General features: G+C 44.3%; 1 protein-coding gene across 2 annotated transcripts in view; it reads left to right on the forward strand.

The window, feature by feature from the left end:
• The window catches only part of drosha (drosha ribonuclease III), a 190,271-nt gene that overhangs the window by 63,847 nt on the left and 102,971 nt on the right, over positions 1–23,453 (forward strand). For both annotated transcript variants that reach the window (XR_010966622.1, XM_068001877.1), the window contains exons 15-16: positions 7,847–7,946; positions 20,242–20,349. Coding sequence is in view for 1 of the 2 variants with exons in the window: in XM_068001877.1 (XP_067857978.1) it covers positions 7,847–7,946; positions 20,242–20,349 (208 nt within the window). In the remaining variant the exon portion in view is untranslated. The remainder of the gene's footprint in view (positions 1–7,846; positions 7,947–20,241; positions 20,350–23,453) is intronic.

Genomic DNA, 23,453 nt, shown 5'->3' on the forward strand with positions numbered 1-23,453 from the left:
CCCACTTTCCAGCACTTGGTCCATAGTTCTGTAGGTTACGGCATTTCAAGTGTACATCCAAATACTTTTTAAATGAGTTGAGGGTTTCTGCCTCTATCACCCTTTCTGGCAGCGAGTTCCACACCCCCACCATCCTCTGGGTGAAAACATTTCTCCTCAACTCCCCTCTAATCCTTCTACGAATTACTTTAAATCTATGCACCCTGGTCACTGACCCATCTGCCAAGGGAAATAAGTCCCCCCCCCCCACCCCATCCACTCTATCTAGCCCTGTCATAAATTTGTACATCTCAATTAAATCTCCCCTCAGCCTCTTTTGTTCCAAAAAAGCCTATCCAATCTTTTCTCATAGCTAAAATTCTCCAGCCCTGGCAACATCCTCGTAAATCTCCTCTGCACCCTCTCTAGTGCAATTACATCCTTCCTGTAATGTGCTGACCAGAACTGTTCACAGTACTCAAGCTGTGGCCTAACCAATGTTTTATCAGTTCGAGCATAACCTCCCTGCTCTTCTGTTCTATGCCTCAGCAAATAAAGGAAAGTATCCCATATGCCTTTTTAACCACCTTGTCTACCTGTCCTACTACCTTCAGGGATCTGTGGACATGCAATACATGTCATCTTCATTTTCACTTATTTCCAGTGTCATACCTAGATTGTTGCTGCGTATATGGAAAATCAAAATTTGGGCTATTATCCATTATCAGTTATCTAGGGGAGAGTTATCTCTTCTATTATTGCTGCACGATGGAGGTTCCACCGTAGATCATCACTGGTAAAACAGCATTTGGAATGTTATGTGCAATTTTGGATGGAGCTCTGAAAAGAGTGACCAGGATGATTCCAGAGCTGGGGCTTTACGTTATAAGAAGAGAATCAGAACTAAACATGTTTGTTTGCCAAAAAGAGGATTGAGAGGTGGACATGATTCAGGGCTCGAGAAAGCTGAGACGCATAATTGATTGAAATAAAAGGGTATTTAAATTATGAGCACAGAACTAGAGGACATGTTTAATTTTTTTTTAAAAAACCTTAAGTCAAACTGGAAATTTTCCCAGAGAATTAGAAATGGGGAACAATGCTCTCAGCAAAAGCACTTGAGGCTGATATGATGAAATTTTTAAAAAGGAGCAGGATAAATAGCTAATTGTGAGTGTTGTAGGTGATTGTAAGGTTAAGTATGAGATGAAATACTCCATGGCTCTGTTCTGTAGGGATTGGATGGGAATGTTGAAAGATAGGGGGCAACAGGCCAGGGTTGAGTACAGATTTGTAGGGATGGATGAATATTTTGGAGATTTGTATCATTACCTTTGGGAATTAGGCATTGTTGATCCAGAACTTTTCCTCAAGGGATTAAAGGGGAGATTATATGATGGAATAGATGGGTGCAGTAAATTTGATGGGTTGCATACCCCAAGTTCCATGCTTTTTAATGTTTTATATTTAAGTAACATTTTTAAAAAGTAAAGCATGTGATCAAAATGGAGGGCATCAAGACCAAGCAGAAGTCCTCATCAAAGAGTAGGAGTTATTGATAGTGCCATATTCATATTTCTGGTTTTTAAGCTTTCAGTTACATGCTATCTCTGGTTGAATTCTGAATGTTTAATAGAGAAAAGAAAAAATGCAAGCAGTTTAAGAGTAAAAAGAAAGAAAATGCATCAAGAGAATAAACCAAACCAGAAGAAACTTTTTTTCAAAATCAGTAAGATGGGTAAATTGGCAAACTTATGGCATGTTAGAATATCAATTTGAATTTTTGGCATTGGGTGCTGCCTTTACGTCATCAGAGGTTCAATTTAAATGAGTATTGGATTCTGATACTTGGGGTCAATTTTAGGATGGCCGAGCGGGTGAGTTCGTGGCGGGGTTCCTAAAACTGGGGAATCCCGGAGTGGGTCCGGAGCCCAGCTCCAACCCACCCACTTCCGGGTTCCCCAATGATGCAAATCGGTGCACACGCAGCCCCCGCATGCGGGACTCCCACCGGCAATTAAAGCCGGCGGGATGACAGTTTAGATAGTTAGGGAGGTACTTGAGGTCGTTGACAGACCGCATTGGGAAGAGATTTTAGCAGGGATGTGATTTTGGACTCTCCTCAGTGTGTTTCCCATGCTGTGGGAAACACTCCCTGTTGCAGACGTGTTTCAGTCAGCAGCCATTGGGAGATGCAGAGGATTCCTTGACAGTTGGGGGGAATACCTCATTCATTGCAGCAGGGCACTCTGTCACCTCAGACAAAGTTTTGCCTGCCACACCGTTGTCTCCACACTTAAAATTATTACATCATACCCTAAACTCTGCTGTCCAAACACATTTACCTACTTTGCGGACCCCCTCACACTCACACCGTCAGGATGGAGGGGGGGGGGGGGTTCCATAGCTGCATTCGTCACTCCATTGGAGGACGAGCAACATCACCAGCCTCGCCAGGCACGCCGTCCACCTCCGCCACGTGGAGCTACACAACACAGTGCTGCGCAATAGGCACCTGCACAAAGTAGTCGTGCAACTACACATACACCCACTGTAGGGTGACCCAATGGGTGGCATCAAGGGTGTTCATGGAGAACCTCATGAAAGGGCCTTATTGCACAAGCCAGTCAAGAATGACCAAGACGTGGCAGTAGTGATGACAATATAATATGTAATGTGAGTTGATCAGAAATCAAATATAAGTAAAAACCATGACAAACCCTCAAACACCCTTGTGCATCCCCTTCATACGACACGATTGCCTTGCGCTTCCTACTACACATACCTGATGCATGCCCTGTGGCTGCAGCACAGGTAGTGGCAGGTGGGGTGAGGCTGACTGTGAAAGAGATGCATCAGAGGGTGAGTATGAGACAGAGCCATGAGATTGTATGAGGATTGGGTTGAGTGGTAGTGGTGGGATGAGTACTGGGGAGGTGAGGAAGTGCAGGTAAGATGAGGATGAGGGTTCAGTGGGTGTGAGGAGTGATGTGATAGAGTAGTGTTGGCAGTGATGTGGGGTGGGGGCGGTGATGTGGCAGACGGAGTGTAGGGGAATGAATAAGAGTACTCACTTCGGCTGACCTGGTTAGGTCATTGAAGCGCCTCCTGCACTGTATGCGTACGTGATATGTTGGTGGTGCTGGTGACCTTTGCCACCTCGAGCCAGGCCTTCGTGGTGGCAGAGGCAGGCCACGTCCTCCTGTCCACCGGGTGGAAGATCTCGCTCCTCCTCCTCCCTCCCTCCCTCCCTCCTCCTCACTCCATCCAGTAAGACCTGGAGTGAGGCATCATTAAACCTGGGAGCAGCCTTCCCCCTGGGCTGCTCCATGCTGTAATTTTGCCTATTTTCTGCAGCATCAGTCAGTGGAGGACTGCCCCTTTAAATAGAGCTCCTCCAGCTGACAGCCTATGATGCGGGTGCGCAGTCCGCCCACTGCACAGCTTTCCAGCACGAAACCCGGAAGCCAAGGTTAGTGGCTTCAGTTTACTTACGATCGCATGCCAAACCCACCGATTTTACTGGGTGCGTTACCCAAGCGCCCAGTTGACCCCCCCGCTGCCAACCCGCCTCCCTCCTAATATCGGGCCCTTAGAGTACCACTGCACATTGCAGGTATTTACATAATGCAGTACTACAAACCTGCACAAGTATGGTGCTGCTGCAAGCACAAAAGGAGCTGGAACTCCCATTGTGTGCAGCCTATATAACCTGGCTAGCACCAATGGGGCAGGCGAGAAACATTATTGATATAATTAGTTCTTGTCTCACTGGCTCCCTCACATTCCACAGATTGCATCTAGCCTTGCTGTCTCCTCCCTCTGCCCCACAACAAACTGTCACTAATCATTCCAAATAGAGCTGCTGTTTCCCTACTACCCCTCTGTTGCCACCAATCACGTCTTATCTTGCTGCTTTGCCCAGTCGCCATATACCCTGACCAGTCTTGCTAGATTTTGTCACCGAATCTTCTGATTGCCAATGATGCATAATGCTTTGTCCAAGACGCATGCAATCTTTGATTCTTGAGACCTCATTGTCTTCATTTCTAATTGCTCAGTGCAAATCTCCCTTGTTCTCCTCTTGGAATGGTATTCAAATGTGCAACGTGGGTGAACAATCTAGAGTAAATATGGTTCCAAATTTCTATGCAAGTTTGTACTGGTAAAGGAGCTAATGCATCATAACAATATTAAAGAATATCACTTCTGAAAGTTGGAAAATAAAATAGCTAATGATTTGAGGATTTCACAGTGAAAAAACATAACTTTCAACAGAACACTGATCTATCATAAACTAAATAAATGAATGAATTGGTTTCACTCCCTCACTAGTGGACATTCCACATAAAATTCTCACTATAACTATTCCTCCATATAATTTTATTTTTGTAGAGCTTGCAAAGATGAGACTAATGAGAGGGGCTGGATATTACTGATTGTACAACATAGCCATTTTATAACTGCCTGATCTGTGCAGCCATCTTTTAATTGTCTGATCTCTGCTGACCTGATTTGTCCAGATTACCCAAGGTCCATTTACAATGTTAAAGATGCCTTCCTAACTCCTGGCATTACCAACAAACTATAAATAAACCAGCAACTCTAATAGCCATGATCATTTTCTGATAAAGCTAAGTGTAAGCAACTAAAGGTTATCTTTTCAGCTGAATTGATAGACTACTGGTTACAGACTCTGGAATAAGTAAGTCTACCATTTCTTTAGGACCATAAAGAGAAAAATTGTTCTTGGATACAGTTAGAGTGTATCTAATTTGCCTACATTTCCTGCAACTACAGTTAATTTCAGTAAACAAATGTCTGGACAAAGCTAATATTCCTGTTCACTTTAACTGCCAAAATATGTATTACATGTATTTAGTTGGAGATGAATGCAGTCATCTGGACAAACCATGTTCACTATGAGTGCAGTGGAGTGCACTGTTTTTAAAAGTTGGGGTAAAGCTTTAGCTTTGGACATGAAATTAGTTAATAAAATGAAATACTGGTGGATTTAGGTGCTGACGTGCTCAGATGTTACCACTTGCATAATATGTACACAGGCCCAACAGCTGGAATGAGATCAAACTAATGCATGCATGGAGTGCTCTCTTCCTACTGCTGAATGTGTCCTACAAAAAACTTGCATTAAATTCCCTATAGGTTTATTCAGTGGTCTCTTTTAGAATTGAACCACATTTGGAGGAGAAACAGAATTTGTAGGTCATTAGTGGCACTATATTATTGTGAATGCAATCCTGCTGCAGCCACTATGCTATTATGGAAATGGCTAAATGTCTCTTGGGAATGCTTTTATGGAACTACTAGAAGGTTGACTAAGAGCACAGTTGTAGGTGAAAAGGGTAACTTGAATTTTGAGGAAGGAAGCTGATTGCAGCTTCAGGGCACTGTAGTTTTAGAAATGGCAATAAACATTGCTGTAAAAGGAGTAACAGGAAAAGATATAGAGTACCAACAGGGGATTAAATTCCTAAAAGTAATTCCTTGTTAATATAACCGTTACTGACAGATTCGAAATAAAATTGCTCAGCCAGCAATTAAGTTTAATGCCTGCTTTTTATTTTATGGTTATTATTTTTTAACCTTATTTGAACAAAACACTCTCTGACTACTTTTGGTCTAAGAAAAGCGTGTTTGTTAAAGTGCACAAGTATGATTTTATACTTTTTAAATAGTTTCATTTTTTTTAAGTTTATAAATATTTTTGAGTTTTTTTGTTTGTAAAGGTGAAAGATTTTAAAACTGGGTATCAAGGCCGTTTTGAGTACCCAGTCTTCGTACCAAGCAATTCCAGGTAAGGTACAATGAGAATCGGATGCAAAGAAATCTTCTCTGTGCTCCATTCCAATAACACACCATAAGGGCATCTCTTGTGCTTTTGATTTATGTCAATGGATCTTTCTGCTAGATATTTTGTGCACGTCATCCTGTAAGCAATTTTAGAAAGTGCTTCTGCCAAATGCTTCCAATGAAAATACTGCTAGGTAGTTGCAAGCTTTTTTTTACCCCCAGCATATTGCCACCAGAGTTGAGACATTTTTATTTTTATATCTTTTACAAATGATATGCTATTGTAGATGTAAGATTTTCAAACCTCAATAGGAGTGCTTGTATTTCATTTTATGTAATAAAATGCAAATTGCTCATTTGTAATTTATAATAGCTCCACGCTTTGATACAAGATATCTAGTAACTGGTAAATCCTACTACATAAATATTGAAAATTGAATTCTGTAATATTAAAGGAACATTCTTAGTGTTTAAATTCCTGCTCCATTAGTGAGAGTGGGCAGTGCAGTAACTGTTGTGAGATAAGTATGTGTTACTTCTATGCCTGTAATAAATCACATAAATCAGGATAGGCCAGAAGTCTCTGTCAAAATAACGGTGAGGCTAATGGCTTCGCCATTATTTATGCGCAAATTGTACAGCAACTTCAGGCGAGGGGCAGGTGCGTGGTTAAATGCAGATATCCAAAAGTTGCTGTCCGAGTTGCACCGCTCCACCATTAGCTTCACCTCTCCATTGAAATGCATTGAATGGCATGAAGTTGCTGTGTTTGCGCAGTACACATGAACTAAACTCGCTGCAGAAAGTTAAGTCCAGTTATTTCAAGTCTAAGTACCCTTTTAACGATGTGATAAGTGTTAATTACTGCCAATCAACCTCTCTGCACTGAAAATTAACTATTACAAGTGTGGAATCTCATTCCTTCGGGTTTTAATTGTTGTTGGAGATTTCAAAAATGTAAAATTTTAAATTTTTACATTTTTTTTTTACTTTTTCTTTGTCCTTTTTTCTCTCTCTTAATCCAATCTTTATTTCCCTCTCTTTATTTCTCTTTCTGTACCTGATTTGACATTGAATTCACCCACTCTAATTTACACTTCCTTCTCAGTCCTTCTGTGTTAATTTCACAATCCTTCAGTCTATTGGCTAAGGAGATACACAGTTACTTGCCCTGTTCACTCAGGTCCCAGATTTCCCTCACTGCGATATTATCACCTTGCACTTTCAGCAACTTGCCACGCAAAAAATTTTAAAACCTAAAAGTGCAAGGACAAGTTTAACTAACAGCAGGCACCGTTAGATGCTCTGCTATAGCAAATTATGGTGCGTTATGTTTGCAACACAAATGATCACATTAAAAATGCACTGTGAATTCCACACCAAAATCTTGATGGACATTTTGTAATGGTCCAAATTCTCAACTTACTTCTGCATATCGCTGTCAATTCTTAACTAAGAGGTTATGATGGCCTAGAAACTGGTTCAAACCAGCATGCCGGACGGCGATCGCTCCCTACGCCGGAACGTGTAGGCCCCAGGTCCATCCGATATTGGACATTGAGCCTCATTTACATAAAACCGGCAAGTTGCAGACACCTGCTGGGCATCACCAGGTAGCTCGGTGACGAAGAGGATTTCAATTTTGGGCTGCCGTGTTACCAGCAGCGGCCCTCAGGTAGGTCCTGAGGGAGGGGGGAGGGTAGGAGACAATTGGGAGAGGCGATTAGATGGGGGCCAGCAATGGTCTTCGGCACTACAGTGGACCTGGGAGGAGCAATCGTCCTGGCTCCACATTCAGGTAAATATATATATTTTTTAATTTACCTTTTTAGTGGCAATCTTCAGCGGTCCCTTTAAGGACCACTGGTGAGGCTGTATGTAGACCACATTTTCTGTGGTCTACATACAGCCAACTACATTCAGGGCAGTCCATTTTTGCAAAGGGGGCCTCAAACAGGCATTCGGCTACTTATTTGCATATGCCTGGGCCCTGGACGCTGCTTTTTCTGACTTACCAATATGACTTTACAAATATTTACCAAACTTATTTTTTAAGGTATCAGAAGCTATGGAAGAGCTACGTCAAACTGCGCCATCTGCTGGCAAACAGCCCAAAGGTCAAACAAGCAGACAAGCAGAAACTGGCTCAGCGAGAGGTAGGCTATGTATACTATCTGATTATTCTAACACTGGTTATGTTTTCACCTAACGCTACACTTTTCATAAAGTGTTTCTAATAATATAGAGGATACATTATGGGTGTTAGGAATGCAAACTGGAAAGGTTGTTTTAAAGAACCCATTTTATGTTAAAGATTCCATTTTATAACAAAAAGACAGTGTTTACAGAAATCTGCTGAAAGATGCAGTACCAGGAACGTGTTCAGTAAGGCTAGACTTTCAAGGTTGTGGGCTCTCTCCCATATGTTGTGGCTGGTACAGCTGGAGTCATATCTATTCTTTGTGTAGCTTCAACATCCTTGTAGATATGCTTAACTGTATTACTGTCTTAAGTGTAGATGAGTGAAGGCTGTGAAGCTTTCACCCATTGATACCACCAAGACAATGGGTCTTTGGAATGCAGAACTGATGTAAGTTAGTGTAAACTAAGATTAAAGGTCATGGACGATGTAAAGGACCATGGCAGAAAAGAACCCACCATTGTAACATTAAATTAGGAAAACCAGGACTGAGAGATCAGCAACTGTAGCGTGAGGTCTCTCGCAGCCTTCATGTTGTCTGTGAGTATCATTTCCTCTAATAAATCTATAAGCGTAAACTCCAGTGTCTTGGACACTCACCTGGCACATGGACAAAGAAGGCAGACTTTGTCTAATTCAACGGGGACTATTGATGTGCATAGAGACAATGACTCCAAGCTTGTCTCTCTAGCATTTCAACAGTGGGACCAAATGGTTCAGTGAAACAGAAACCATTGAATGATAACTGGCAAATGAATCATACCGGCTTGACTCACTGGTTTATTATTCCATAAACAACTATGCTCTGTTCTGTACCTTACTTATACCGCTCCTTCACTGACATTAGCAATGTATGCTTAAATTTTAGTCACCAATGCAACATAATTGGATTATTCTGGAGGTGAAATTTACTATCACAAAAGGTGTTGCATCCTATATATTACAGACTTGCTGTATTGTGTTACGGTCAGATGGCAGTTGATACGTTCTGTCCACAAAAAGCGGGACAAATCCAACCCAGCCAATTACCGCCCTATTTTCTTCCAAGACAACATATCCCCTTCCACATACTTAGTGTCAATTAAAGAGGAAATCACAATGGATGTAATTCTGTATACTGTCAAATAGAAAATTATGCACTTCTTTAACGGCATCGATTCTAATAATTTGCTTTTAGAAAATTTTCATGTAAGTAATATAGCACAGTATTTACCCCTGTTCAGATAATGAAGCAGTCCATGCCTGCATGCAGCAAGACCTGGACAACATCCAGGCTTGGGCTGATAAGTGACACGTAACATTCGTGCCACACAAGTGTCAGGCAATGACCATCTCCAACAAGAGAGGGTCTAACTATCTCCCCTTGACATTCAATGGCATTACCTTCGCTGTGTCCCCACCATCAACATCATTGGGGTCACCATTGACCAGAAACTCTACTGGATCAGCCACATAAATGCCGTGGATACTAGAGCAGGTCATAGGCTGGGTATTCTGTGGCGAGAGTCTCACCTTCTAACTTCCCAAAGCCTCTCCACCTTCAAGGCATAAGTCAGGAGTGTGATGGAATTCTCTCCTCTTGCCTGAATGGCTGCAGCTGCAACAACACTCAAGAAGCTCAACACCATCCAGGAAAAAGCAGCCCACTTAATCGGCACCTCATTCACTAGCCTAAACATCCACCAACTGTGAATTGTGGCTGCATTGTGCCCTAATGGATGCAGGGCAGCACCTCACCAAGGCTTCTTTGGCAGCACCACCCAACCCACGATCACCACCATCTAGAAGGACATGGCCAAGTTTCTCTCCAAGTCACATACCATCCTGACTTGGAAATATATCGCCGTTCCCTTATCATCGCTGGATCAAAATCCTGGAACTCACTACCTAACAGCATTGTGGGAGCCTTCACCTCATGGACTGCAGCAGTTCAAGAAGAAGGCTCACCATCACCTTCTTAGGGTAACTAGGGATGGGAAGTAAATGCTGGCTTTGTCAGCGACGCCCACATCTCAAGGATGAATTTTTTAAAAATGCCTTTGTGATGAGGCAGGCTGATTATATTAACCTTGTGGAGCCATGAAAAGTTGCAGGTAAGCATTTCACTGTTGTGAAGCTGGTTCCACTGAAAGGAATCAGTCTGATTACTAAGAGGACACTTTATCATATGAAGTAAGCTATCCTTAGACAGATGGGACTGATGCTCTTATTACTATAAGAATGTGTGCTGTCTCCACCCCTGCCTCAGCTCACCTACTGCTGAAACCCTCATCCATGCCTTTGTTACCACTAGGCTTGACTATTCCAATGTTCTCCTGGCCGGCCTCCCACCTTGCACCCTCCGTAAACTTGAGCTCATCCAAAACTCTGCTGCTCATATCCTAACTCGCACCAAGTCCCATTTTCCCTCTTGCACATCGCCCCTGTGCTCCCTGACCTACATTGGCTCCCCATCTGGCAACACCTCGATTTTAAAAATTCTCATCCTTGTTTTCAAATCCCTCATGTGGCTCCGCCCCTCCCCATCTTTGTAACCTCCTCCAGCCCTATAACCATCTGAGATCTCTGTGCTACTCCAATTCTGGCTGCTTGCCCATCCCCGATTTTTAGTGCACCACAATTGGCGCTCTCTCTCTCTCTCTCTCTCTCTCTCTCCTCCTTTGAGATGCTCCTTATAACCTACCTCTTTGACTAAGCTTTTGGTCACTTGTCCTAATATTTCCTTATGTAGCTGGGTGTCAAATTTTGGTGAACTGTCTTGGGACGTTTTACTGCGTTAAAGGTGCTATATAAATGCAAATTGTTTTTTTGCTGTGAAATGCTAGTACGGAATTGAAGAAATACAGGTTACTGTAACTGTGCCAACTCTGTAAAGATCTTCTGCAAGGTGTAATGTCATATTAGCTTCCGATGCTTGTTGCTGACACAAACTATCCTGGCTTCCTCTAAATCTAGAGGTAGAGTTTCTGCTTTGAGCGCAATCGGGAAATTGCGCCCGAATTTGCGCAGGTTAGGTTACAGTTCAAGTTTCTCATAAAACGCATTCGCATAATCACAAACGTAAAATCTTGCATGAACCAGTACAATTGGGCAGGGTAATAGAACGTCATCATTTTTTTTCCATTAAAAACTATTCCTCAATGTATTGAAGAGTGGTGACCTGGTGCAGTTTGATTAATACAGTTGAAAATGGGTTTATCACCAAAATAAGCATTTTTAGTAAGAGTGTGAAGCCCTCCACCTGTGAGCAACCTGATTTAAAATCACTGAAAATGACTTTAAAAAAAACTATACTGAACCATTTAATAGTTTCATTGGTGTACACTAGTCAGTTTCTTAGTAAATTAAATATTTTTTGAGAATATCAGCTCATTATGAGTGTGTGTTTGAACTCATCTAATGTATTCTGTTGGTGCTCATTGATGGGCCATTTTCATTATATAGAATTGTATAGTAACTGTTGCGAAGCATTAGTTCAAAGATCTGTCATCTTATTAGGCGTCTCCCATTGTGGCCCACTAAACGGATATAGAGACCGTTCTGTATAATTGTGTGCTTATAACCACACACTGAGGACCCCTCTCCAAAACCTCCATATTCCTGGAGCCCCCTGTTTAACCGCACTGCAGCTTCTTCCCAGATCAGTGGACCCTCCCTGCTCAGTACTGCCAGACTGAATTTTTGGATTTGAGTAGGATTTGAACCCACAAGCTGCCACTTAATTTAACTGAATTACATTTTTCCCAGAAAAATGGACAAAATCAAGGAATCTATAAAAGTTTGTCATGTAGTTGATAGTGAGGAAGAAAGCTGTAGACTGCAGGACGATATCAACGGACTGGCCAGGTGGGCAGAAAAGTGGCAAATGGAATTCAATCTGGAGAAGTGTGAGGTAATGCATTTGAGAAGGGCAAACAAGGCAAGGGAATACACAATAAATGGGAGGATACTGAGAGGTGTAAGGGAACGGAGGGACCTTGGAGTGTATGTTCACAGATCCCTGAAGGTAGCAGGACAGGTAGATAAGGTGGTTAAAAAGGCATAATGGATACTTTCCTTTATTAGCCGGGGCATAAAATATAAGAGCAGGAAGGTTATGCTGGAACTGTATAAAACACTAGTTAGGCCACAGCTTCAGTACTGCTTATAGATTTGGTCACCACATTACAGGAAAGATGTGATTGCACTAGAGAGGGTTCAGAGAAGATTTACGAGGATGTTGCCAGGACTGGAGAATTTTAGCTATGAGGAAAGGTTGAATAAGCTGGGGTTGTTCTCTTTGGAACAGAGGAGGTTGAGGGGAGATTTAATTGAGGTGTGCAAAATTATGAGGGGCCTAGATAGAGTGGATAGGAAGGACCTAGTTCCCTTAGTAGAGAGGTCAATAACCAGGGGACATAGATTTAAAGTGATTGGTAGAAGGATTAGAGGGGAGTTGAGGAGAAATTTCTTTCACCCAGAGGGTGTTGGGGGTCTAGAACTCACTGCCTGAAAGGGTGGTCGAGGCAGAAACCCTCATCGCATTTAAAAAGTATTTGGATGTGCACTTGAAGTGCCGTAACCTACAAGGTTATGGACCAAGGGCTGAAAAGTGGGATTAAGCTGGATAGCTCTTTTTCGGCCGGCACAGACACGATGGACCGAATGGCCTCATTCTGTGCTGTAAATTTCTATGATTCTAGTTCAGAAACCACCATTAAAAAATGTTGACAGCATGCAATAAAAATGTGTTACATGGCGTAACACCCTGATTGTTATAAAAAGCATAACCCCACAGAGAGAGCCACCAATGTGTGTGTGTGTGTGTGTGTGTGTGTGTGTGTGTGTTGAGCTGAAAATTTCCAAGTGATATACATATTCATTAAGAAGGAAAAAGTGCTGTGCAGGATGAACTTCTCTTATCAGACTTTCAACAGATAGATATTCGACAGTGTAAAGAATCTCACAAGAAGCAATTTGAACTTAAATAATGGAAATCAAAGCTCATTTTGGTCCATGTAATTTGAATTCCTTCTGTATTTTTGAGTTCCTTTTTTTGTACTTTCTAATTTATAAAACATCAAGTTACATTTTATATAGCGCCTTAAATGTAGCAAAACATCTCAAGGCGCTTCATAGTAGTATAATCAAAAAAATGGATGCCCAGCCAAAGAACAAGATATTAGGAAGGATGACTAAAAACTTAATCAACAAGCTGGCTTTTAGGAACATTCTTAAAGGAGGAGAGGTGGAGATGCAGAGTGGCTTAGGGAGGGAATCTAGGCAACTGACACACGGCCACCAACGGTGGGGCAAAAAAAGGAAGGGATGCAAGGAAGGCTAGAGTCAGAGGAAAGGAGATTTCCAGGGTGGGGGGGTGGGTAAGGCTGGAGGAGGTTACAGGGATATGGGCTGAGTTCATGATGGGATTTAAACATGATGGAGTGGGCTTTGGTGTGGGATAGAGAATGAGCAGCAGAATTTTGGTTGAGCTGAAGTTTATGAAGGATGGAGGATGTACACCTGGATGCTGACTCAGTGGGCTCGATTTTCGCACCCCCGAGCGGGTGCGTTTGTGGCGGGGGGCTGCGAAAATCGGAGATTCCCGGGGCGGGGCGGGTCGGGAGCCCGGCTCCAACCCACCCACTTCCGGGTTCCCCAGTGACGCACTTAGATGCGCGCGCAGTGCCCGCATGTGGGACTCCTGCCGGCAATTAAAGCCAGTGGGGTGCCACTTAAAGTACTTAAACAGGTACTTCAGGTAGTTTGCAGACCTGAATGACCTGATATTTTAGGAGGGGTGGGATTTTGAAATGAACTGAGACTGTTTCCCGTACTGGGGGAAACACTCCCAGTTCAAATGGACGTGTTGCAGCCATCAGCCTGTGGCAGCTGCAAAGGTCCATTTGACAGGTGGAGGGGGGGAGACCCTCACTCATTGCAGGAGGCCACTCTGTCACTTTGGACAAAGTTTGGCCTCCACCAACCTCCTCCTAACAATAAAATTCACAAACTTGCACACTTACCCCGGGGTCCAGACACATTTACCTACCTTGCGGACCCCCTCAGATGTACATCTTCCGGATGGGGGCCGCCGTAGCTGCAGTCATGACCTCCTTGGAGGGCGAACAGCATCACCGGCCACGCCGTCCACCTCTGACACGTGGAGCTCCACAACAGAGTGCTGTGACACATCCACCTGCACAGCAGGAGGGAGGGCAACCGCAGAGAGAGATACGTCGCAGAGGGCACTACCCTCGCCACAGGGTCTACAGACCGAGGCTCAGCTTCCTGGACCTCTCTGAGCAGCAGTGCACATGGAGGCTCAGAGTCACTCGACATGTAGTCGTGAACATCTGCAGCCTCCTTCATGCCGAGCTGCTCCCGGCTGGCCCGAACACCATCTTCTTATCTGTCGCTGTCAAAGTCTCCACTGCCCTCAACAACTTCTCCTTCGCATCCTTCCAGGGTGCCACCGGGGACATCGCCGACGTCTCTGTCGTCTGCACAAAAGAGCACTGCAAATACACCTAAACCCACTCTGCAGTGACCCAATGGGTGGCATCAAGTGTGCGTGTTCATGGTGAACCCCATGAAAGGGACCTATTCCACAAGCCAGTCAAGAATGGGCAAGACGTGGCAGTAGTGGTGATAATATTTATTGTGCATGTGGCAGAAAAGAAATACAAACAAAAAACATGACAAATCGTCAGACACCCTTGTGCATTCCCTTTGTGCTCGCAAAGCCTTGCGTTTCCGGGAACCCCTACGTGGTGCTACCCCCTGTGGCTTCAGCAGAGGTAGTGGCCGGTTGCTCTTGTCCATGCCCTGACTGATGAGATGCTTTGGGCCGACGCCCTCTGGGTTTCGGTGCACGTGAGGGCCCCTCCAAAGACTGCTCTACCTGCACCTGTGCAGGGGCAGACTCTGCCACCTGGAGAGGGGGCAGCATTGCGGGTACTGGTTGAGAGGGGGGCAACGGGTGAGATGTGGGAGCGCTTTGAGTGGCGTCCCCACTTCCATGTCCCCTTTCACCATCATCCCTCTCGTGGCCCAGGCCCACATCACTCCTTCCACCCTGCTGGACGGCTTGTGTGAGGCCTTGGAGGGCCACTTGTAAAGTATCTGTCAGCCTGTTTAAGGCGGCAGAATGTTGCTTACCCTGAATCCGAATGGCTGTTGTCAGGGCCTGAATGGACTCATTGTTGACCCGTGCTTGACGCTCGATGGAGGCTAGCCTTCCCTCCATCGCAGACATTCCCGCACCTACGCGTGACACTATCTCAGAGATGCCTTCACGTCCCTACGACACTATCTCGGAGATACCCTCCTGTACCTGTGCCACCATTCCCTTCATGCAGGAGTTGGACTCCTCCATCCTCTGCGCGATTGTGGAGAGTTCGCGTGGCACCTGTTCCAGTACCTCGGCAATGTGCTGCTGCCCCTCGATGACTCTCCTTTTCACGGCTGGCCCCCAGGTTTCAGCATCTGGATCCAGCTGAGCAAAGCCTGGAGAAGAGTGCTCCCACCGACGCGGACTCTCCACGGCTGCCCCTGCCACCAGGGTCTGCTCGTGCTCACATGTGCGTCGTGACTCACCATGTGCAAGCCCAACTGAGGACGGGGACCCACCGAGGTGTGTGTATCTGCGCTGGTGGATGCATGGCTGACATGTGATGATGGACCCTCAGAGGCCGGCAGGTCCTCTGAGGAATCGCCCTCCACGGTCACGGCGCTCACAGATGGGCCTGCAAGAGAACAGAAAGCAATATTAGTCATGTGGACGGATGTCGAGGTGCTGCAAATTCCAAGTGACGCTAAGATCATTCGCTATCATGAGTGCTGAGTGTTAGCTTTCTGTCACCGGCCGCTTGTGCAATCCCAGCCTCGGCATCCGCCACGGACAGGCACTCCAGCGGGAGGCTGATCTCCAATGCCTGTTGCTCCGCGTCTGTTAGGACCACCTGGTGTGGCGGGCCCCCTCCGGTCCGTGCCCTCTCCCGGGTGTTCTGGCATCTCTTCTCCTGTCAAGGCAAAACACAGAGGCGTGATTGAGCGATGATTGCATGGTGACCCGCTGCATGCATTGGTGTGGGTGGGGTTGAGCATGAGGGAGATGCATGGGAGGGTGCGTGTGCAACATAGCCATGAGATTGTATGAGGATTGGGTTACGTGGTAGTGTTCGAATGGGAACTGAGGCGGTGAGTACGTGCAGGCAAGGTGAGGATGATGGTTGAGTGGATGTGAGGAGTGATGCGAGAGCGTTGTGGTGGCAGTGCAGAAGGGGTTGCGTGGTGGTGGAGGTGATGTGGAAGACGGAGTGTGGGAGAATGTATAAGTATACTCACTTTGGCTGACCTGGTAGGTCATTAAATCTCTTCCTGCATTGGACCCAGGTTCGTGGCACATTGCCGCTGTTGGTGACCTCCTCGCCCACCTCCGGCCAGGCCGCCTTCATGGTGGAGGGAGGACACTTCCTCCCATCGGATGGGAAAAGGATTTCCCTCCTCCTCCTCACCCCATCCAGCAGCACCTGGAGTGAGGAGTCCGAAAATCTTGGGGCAGCCTTCCTTCTGGCCTCATGGTTCAGAATTGGTTGTTTGCTGCAGGAGGAGCATTGGTGGACTGCCCCTTTTAAATGGGGCTCCTCCAGCTGACAGACTTTGCTGTGCATGCGCAGTCCGCCCGCTGCGCAGCTTTCCAGCGCGAAACCCGGAAGCACAGGTAAGTGGCTCCAATTAGCCTGCAATTCTGTGCGGAGCACACTGATTTCACCAGGCGCGTTACCCACGCGCCCTGTCGACCCCCCCCCCCCCCCGCCGCCCTCCTAATGTCGGGCCCAATGGATGATGTCGCCAAGAGGCAACATGATGAGGAAGAGAAGAGGTGGGCCAAGAATAGATTTTTGGGGAACTTTGGAGATAATGGTGATGGGGTCGATTGTGAAACCATTACTAGAGATATTCAGGCTATAATCAGATAGGTCAGAGTGGAACCAAGCAAGGGCCGTCCCACTGAGATGGACAGCAGAGGAGGGGCGTTGAAGGACAATGGTGTGGTCGACCATGTCAAAGGCTGCGGAGAGGTTGAGGAAAGATAATGCACCACAGTCGTAGAGGATATCATTTATGACTTTGGTTAGGGCCGTTTCATTGCTGTGGCTGGGGCGGAAACCTTGGAGAGATTCAAAGTGAGCTTTGTAGGAAAGGTGGGCACAGATTTGGGAAGCAACAGTATGTTCACAGACACAGGGGTTGAAGGTGTTTTTTTTGACAGGGGTGATGATGGCAATTTTGAAAGGGAGGGAACCATTTACAATGTCAGCTAGCATGCACAGGGAGGGATGTTGGATGGTCAGCTGCTTAGTGGAAATGGCGCAAGGGAGCAGGAGGTGGGTCTCATGAATGAGATGAGCTCGGTAAAGGCATGGGACGAGATGGGGGAGAAACTAGAGAGAGATTCAGGTTCAGGGTTTTGGCAGAGGGGAACCTGGGAGAGAGTGAGGTTTGGCTTGGTGGGGAAGGGGAGAAGCAGCTGAACAGATGGCCTCAATCTTAATGATAAAGAAGTCCATGAGCTTCTCACACTTGTTGTTGGAGGTGAGGGTGGAGAGAGCAGGGAGAGGGGTTTAAGGAGATGGTAGTGAAGAAAAGAAGCTGGGGGTTATCTTGGTTCTCTAGAATGCTCGTGGAATAGTGAGTGATTTCAGCAGAGGCAAGTGAGGCCCAATATCTGGTGCATAACTGGTCTAGCCAGATGCAGTAATTAATGGCTAAACAGATGTGCACCAGATATGTTCAAGGTTGTGCCCCTTGGACTTGCAGCGAAAATAGGGGCCATATCAGGGGGAATGACCAGAATGGGAAAGAGTAGAGTTTTTATGTGGGCCAAGGGCAGCAAAGGTGCAGGTGATTGAGTGGCTGAGCAGATCGACAGCTGCAGAAGTATCGTAATTAATGGAAGGTCAAAGTTGGGAGTTTGAAAGTGCAGTCATAACTGACTTTGGGGAGAGAAGTTGAATTGGGAGGAAATAGGAGGATGAGTGTGTTAGGGATACAAGGAAGTGGTCAGAGATGGCCCCTGTCAGTGATTGACCATATTAACTGTTAATATATTAACCCTTTGAGAATTACAGAAGTATGTTAGGCTATAATCAATGGCTCTGTTTATTTAATTCTACTTTGTCAAATGCATCCCTGGAAAGCTATGGGAAATATGTTGTCTGTCATGGAAATTATAAACCTTGTTAGGTAGGAAATTATAAGCAAGCTGCTCACAAGAGAATAAAATAGATCCTTCTCCTTTTTATGTTTGAGCAAATAATTGAACTTGTAGGAGATGACAGCAAAGCAATTGCAACTAATTGCGCATACAAAATAATGTGCCCAGTCCAAACATCGTTGCTAGACACTGGGGAGTTCAAAAAGTATGAGTCAAATGATTTTTCATGCAAGTTTGTTTCAGGGACATGTCATTTTAGATCTATTAGCCTTGTAATTCCTTTAGTCTTCATCCATACTGTGAGAGCTGTAACTATCATGTGGATTATTTATAAAGAGTATCATTAACCTTACAGAAAAGAAACTGGTTTGGGAGTCTATGCTTTATGTTGCTGCTGAAATGCAATTTTGCTTCGTCTGACGTTATACATTAGTCATTAGTTTACTACTGTGGCCTCTTCAGCACTTGAGTGTATTGAACTAGATGAGGGAATTTCTACACAGGTGCTTTTAAGTGCCATACTGTTTACTACTTCGGCTATTTGTAGGGAATAAGATTAGGTCATTTTGAACTGAGGAGAATGGGAAGCAGTGCAAAAAAAGATTGCTTTCAAAATCTAACATCAAAGCCCTGATATTAGCGGGAAGGCGGGATGGCGGTGGGGGGGCGATTGGACACGTGGCAAACCCACATGAACCAAACTTACCGTTTCCGACATGATCGCACGTTGATTGATAGTGGTTAACATCTTTTCCGGGTTTTGCGCCCGGCAGCTAGTCTGATTGACAGGCTAGCTCCCGTCAGGAGCTGCAGCGCGACAGGGGGAGGGGCAGGAAAGAAAGAGAGCCAGACGTCATCCGGCGCTGGAACGGAAGATCGCGGGGTGGGGGGTGGAGAATGGAAGATTCAGCACTGGACTGGAAGACCGGGGTGGGGAGAGGGGAAGATCGGGGAGGCTGAGATCGGAGGGACATCGGGAGGGTGACGAGGGGGACATCGGAGCGGGAGACATCAGACGTCGGAGCAGGTTGCAAAGGTTTTTAGTGTTTTCACTTCATTGCATGGTTTTTTATTTAATTTATTTAGTTTCTTTTTCCCTGATCCGGCCCACCAGGCGTTAATCAGAAGCAGTGGGCAAGCCGCTTAGGTAAGTTTTTTTTAAAATCTTTCTAATCCCTTCATCTATCACAGGTAAAGTGCCTTAAGTACCTCAATCATTTGGCTCTTTAACTGTCATCCCGCCGGCTTTAATTGCCGGCGGGACTTCGTTTCCGGGTCGCCCGTGCGCACAGGTGGGTCCCTGGGAAACTCGGAAGCCGGCGGGTTGGAGCCGGCTTCCAAACCCGAACGGGATTTGCTCGATTTTCGGTGACCTCCGCCCCCAACGCACCCGCAATTGCCTCCTAAAATCACCCCCCAGGTGTTATTGAAGATTCTAAACTCTGCATTCCTTTACAGTCTAAGCTGTACACCGCCTAGACAGGGCAATGTTTAAAAAGTGTTCTTGGAGTGATAATTACCATCAACGCTTACAAAGTGTAAGACATCCGCCATCCTCTTGCAAAATGAATAGAAGCAAAAATGCAAATCTTTTGGTCCAGCTGAAACACATCAAGGTTCCTGTTTTATATGTGTACTATAAATTGTTTGATTTCAAGTATTAGTTGTGAAGTAAAACTGTTCATGTAAAATAAATGATGACAATGTAGTTTATACTGTACAGAATTTCCTAATCTGAAACTTCCAGCAATGAGATCATTATTGTTAATCCTACATCATAAATGTATCAATGATGCATGAAGTCAACACTGATGCTCAGTGTTAGCACAAAAAGTATTAAACCTTACTGAATCCTTTCCAAGAAATTTAAAAATGCCTATTCCGGTTTGTTTTTAAACTATTATATATGGCCTTCAGTTCCATTTAACCGTGATGACATCATCTGATATTCCTTGATTTAGATTTGTATTTTATAGCTACTCCAAGGTATCCATTGTTGTCTGTGTAATCTCTAATGGTTTTTGCTGTATTTTGATGTATTTGCTTTCAGGAAGCTTTGCAGAAGATCCGACAGAAGAATACCATGCGGCGTGAGGTAACGGTAGAACTAAGCAGTCAAGGTTTCTGGAAGACTGGTGTCCGCTCTGATGTCTGCCAGGTATGCATTGGCCCAGTAATGCTGAATGCATTGGTTTACTTAGTAGCATGGAGGGCAGAGCACTCCTTTACATGTCTGATTACATGTCTTTAAATAATGAAGAGTCCTACCTGAAAGCTTGAAAATTTTCAACAATTTTTAAATGTATGAACAGGAGTAGGCCATTCAGCCCCTCAAGCCTGTCCTGTCATTCTGTTAGATCATGGCTGACCTGTACCTCAATTCCGTTTACCCACCTTTGCTCCATAACCCTTGATACCCTTACCTAACAGAAATTTATCGATCTCGATCTTAAAAATTTCAATTGATCCAACATCCACAGCCTTTTCGTGGAGCGAGTTCCAGATTTCCACTACCCTTTATGTGAAAAAAGTGCTTTCTGATTTCACTCCTAAATGGCCTAGCTCTAATTTTAAGAATATGCCCAATTGTTCTGGAATTCCCACCAGTTTCTCTATCAACCCTATCGAATCCCTTTATCATTTTAAACAACTTGATTAGATCATCCCTCATGCTTCTAAACTCAAGAGAATACAAACAAGGTTTATGCAATCTGTCTTCATAATTTAACCTTTTAAGTCCTGGTATCATTCTGGTAAATCTGTGCTGTATCCCCTCCACGGCCAGTATACCTTTCCTGAGGTTTGGTGCCAAAACTGAATGCAATACTCTAGATGGGGTCTGACCAAGGCAAAACATCACTGCATCATTTTTGTATTTCAACTCACTTGAGATAAAGGCCAACATTCCATTAACCTTTTTGATGACTTTTTGTATCTGTACACTAGCTTTTAGTGATTTGTGCACATGGACACCTAAATCCCTTTGCTCCTCAACAGCTCTTAGTCTCTCACCATTAAAGAAATATTCTGATTTGTCTTTCTCAGTTGTTGGATGACTTCACACATCCCCACATTGAACTACATCTGCCTAAGTTTTGCACACTCACTTAGTCTGTCCATAATCCCTTTGTAATGTCCTGTTCCCGTCTACGCAACTGACTGTGTCTCCTAACTGAGTGTCATCTGCAAACTTAGATATACAACTCTCTCTTCTTTCATCCAAGCGATTAATATATATGGTAGAAAGTTGAGGCCCCAGTACAGATCCCTGGGGAACATCTCTTGTAACATCCCACCAATCAGAGAATGTTCCCTTTATGCCTACTCTCTTGTCTCTTACCTCCCAACCAATTACTAACCCATGTCCCTAGGTTACCTTCAATTCCATGCACTTTCATTTTTGTTAATAATCTCTTGTACGGAATCTTCTGGAAATCTATATAGACGCCGCCATGCTGGTGAACTCCTCAAAAAATTGAACTGGATAAGTCAGACATAACCTACCTGTCACAAATCCATGCTGGCTCTCTTTCATCAGCTTGTACTCACCCAAGTGCTCAGTCATTCTGTCTCTGATGGTAGATTCCAGTAACTTACATAGAATTACACAGACTGTACAGCACAGAACCAGGCCATTCGGCCCAACTGGTCCATGCCGGTGTTTATGCTCTACACGAGCCTCCTCCCACTCTACTTCAGTCTATCAACGTATCCTTCTATTCTTTTCTCCCTCATGTTTATCTAGCTTCCCCTTAAAAGCATCTTCCGCACAACGTTATGTTGAACTGATGGGTGTGCAGTTACCCAGTTACTCCCTCACTCCCTTCTTAAATAATGGAGTAACATTTGAAATTTTCTAATCCAAGGGCACAATCCCTGAATCCAGAGAGCTTTGGAAAATTATGACTAATGCATCTGCAATTTTCTCACCTATTTCTTTTAACACACTGGGGTGGAAACCATCAGGTCCTGGAGATTTGACTATCTTAAGTCCCATTATTTTTTCCATTACCATTTTTTCCTAATATTCAACCCACTACATTCCTCCCCTTGACTTATTTTTAGGTTCCGCTGATATTTTGTCATCTTCCTCCACTATGAAAATGGATACAAAGTACTCATTTTACAAATCTGCTATTTCCTTATTGTCCATTATAGTCTCACCTTCATCTCTCTTTAATGGGCTCACATTCCCCTTTACCACTCTCTTTAATATATTTATAAAAACGTTTGCTGTTAGCTTTGATATCCGTTGCAAGTTTTTTTTTCATGTTCCCTTTTTGCACCTCTTACTACTTTCTTTGTACCCCTTTGTTGCTTCTTATAGCTCTCCCAGTCCACTGGATTTCCACTTTCCGTTCCATTTGTGTAAGCCTTTTCTTTTAGCTTGAAACTGTCTATTCCCTCATTTGTTGACCATGGCTGCTTAACTACACAAGTGGAGCCTTTGTCTTTTAGTGGTATGTACCAGTTTTGTATCGTACCAAATACTTCCATGAATACTTCCTACTGTCTGACTGTAGATTTACCCATTAACAGTTCAGCCCAGTTTACGATGGTCGAGTAATTCCTCATCCCTTTGCAGTTTCCCATACTTAAATTTAGAACCTTGGTTTGAGACTCCCTTCTCCCCCTCAAACCTAATATCAAATTCAGTGATGTTATGGTCACTATTTGCAAGATGTTCCTTTACTGTCAGGTTGTTAACTAATTCTGGTTTGTTACTCATCGCTAAATCTAATATTGCCTGTTCCCTTATCAGTTCTAAAATATATTGTTCTAGAAAACTGTCCTGAATATGCTCTACAAATTCATTGCCTTTACTACTTCAACTGTTCTACTTCTCCCCGCTTATGTGAAAATTAAAATCTTCCATTATAACCATGTTTTTTTTTACATGTCTCCCTGATCTCCTTATTCATACATCTCCCACTAAATCATTGCTATCTGGAGATCTGTAGTCAACTCCTACCAGAGTCTTGCATTCTTTGCTGTTCCTTAACTCTATCCATGGTGTTTCCACTTCTTGATCACCCTTATGAAATCCCTTCTTTCTAATGCTGTAATTTTACTAATATTGCTACTCCCCCTCCTTTCCCAATTCAGAAATCTGAAACTATCAAACATATTTGGGAGTCACTATTTTAATATTTTCAGTAAAAGAAGGTGATCAATAACTGTGTTCTAGAAAGTTCCAATGTGATCTCCCATTGTTTTTCACTAAGACGTGTTCCAACCTGAGGCAATAAGAAAATGCTTGAT

The sequence above is a fragment of the Heptranchias perlo genome, chromosome 2 (genome assembly GCF_035084215.1).
Source record: "Heptranchias perlo isolate sHepPer1 chromosome 2, sHepPer1.hap1, whole genome shotgun sequence".
Taxonomy (NCBI): domain Eukaryota; kingdom Metazoa; phylum Chordata; class Chondrichthyes; order Hexanchiformes; family Hexanchidae; genus Heptranchias; species Heptranchias perlo.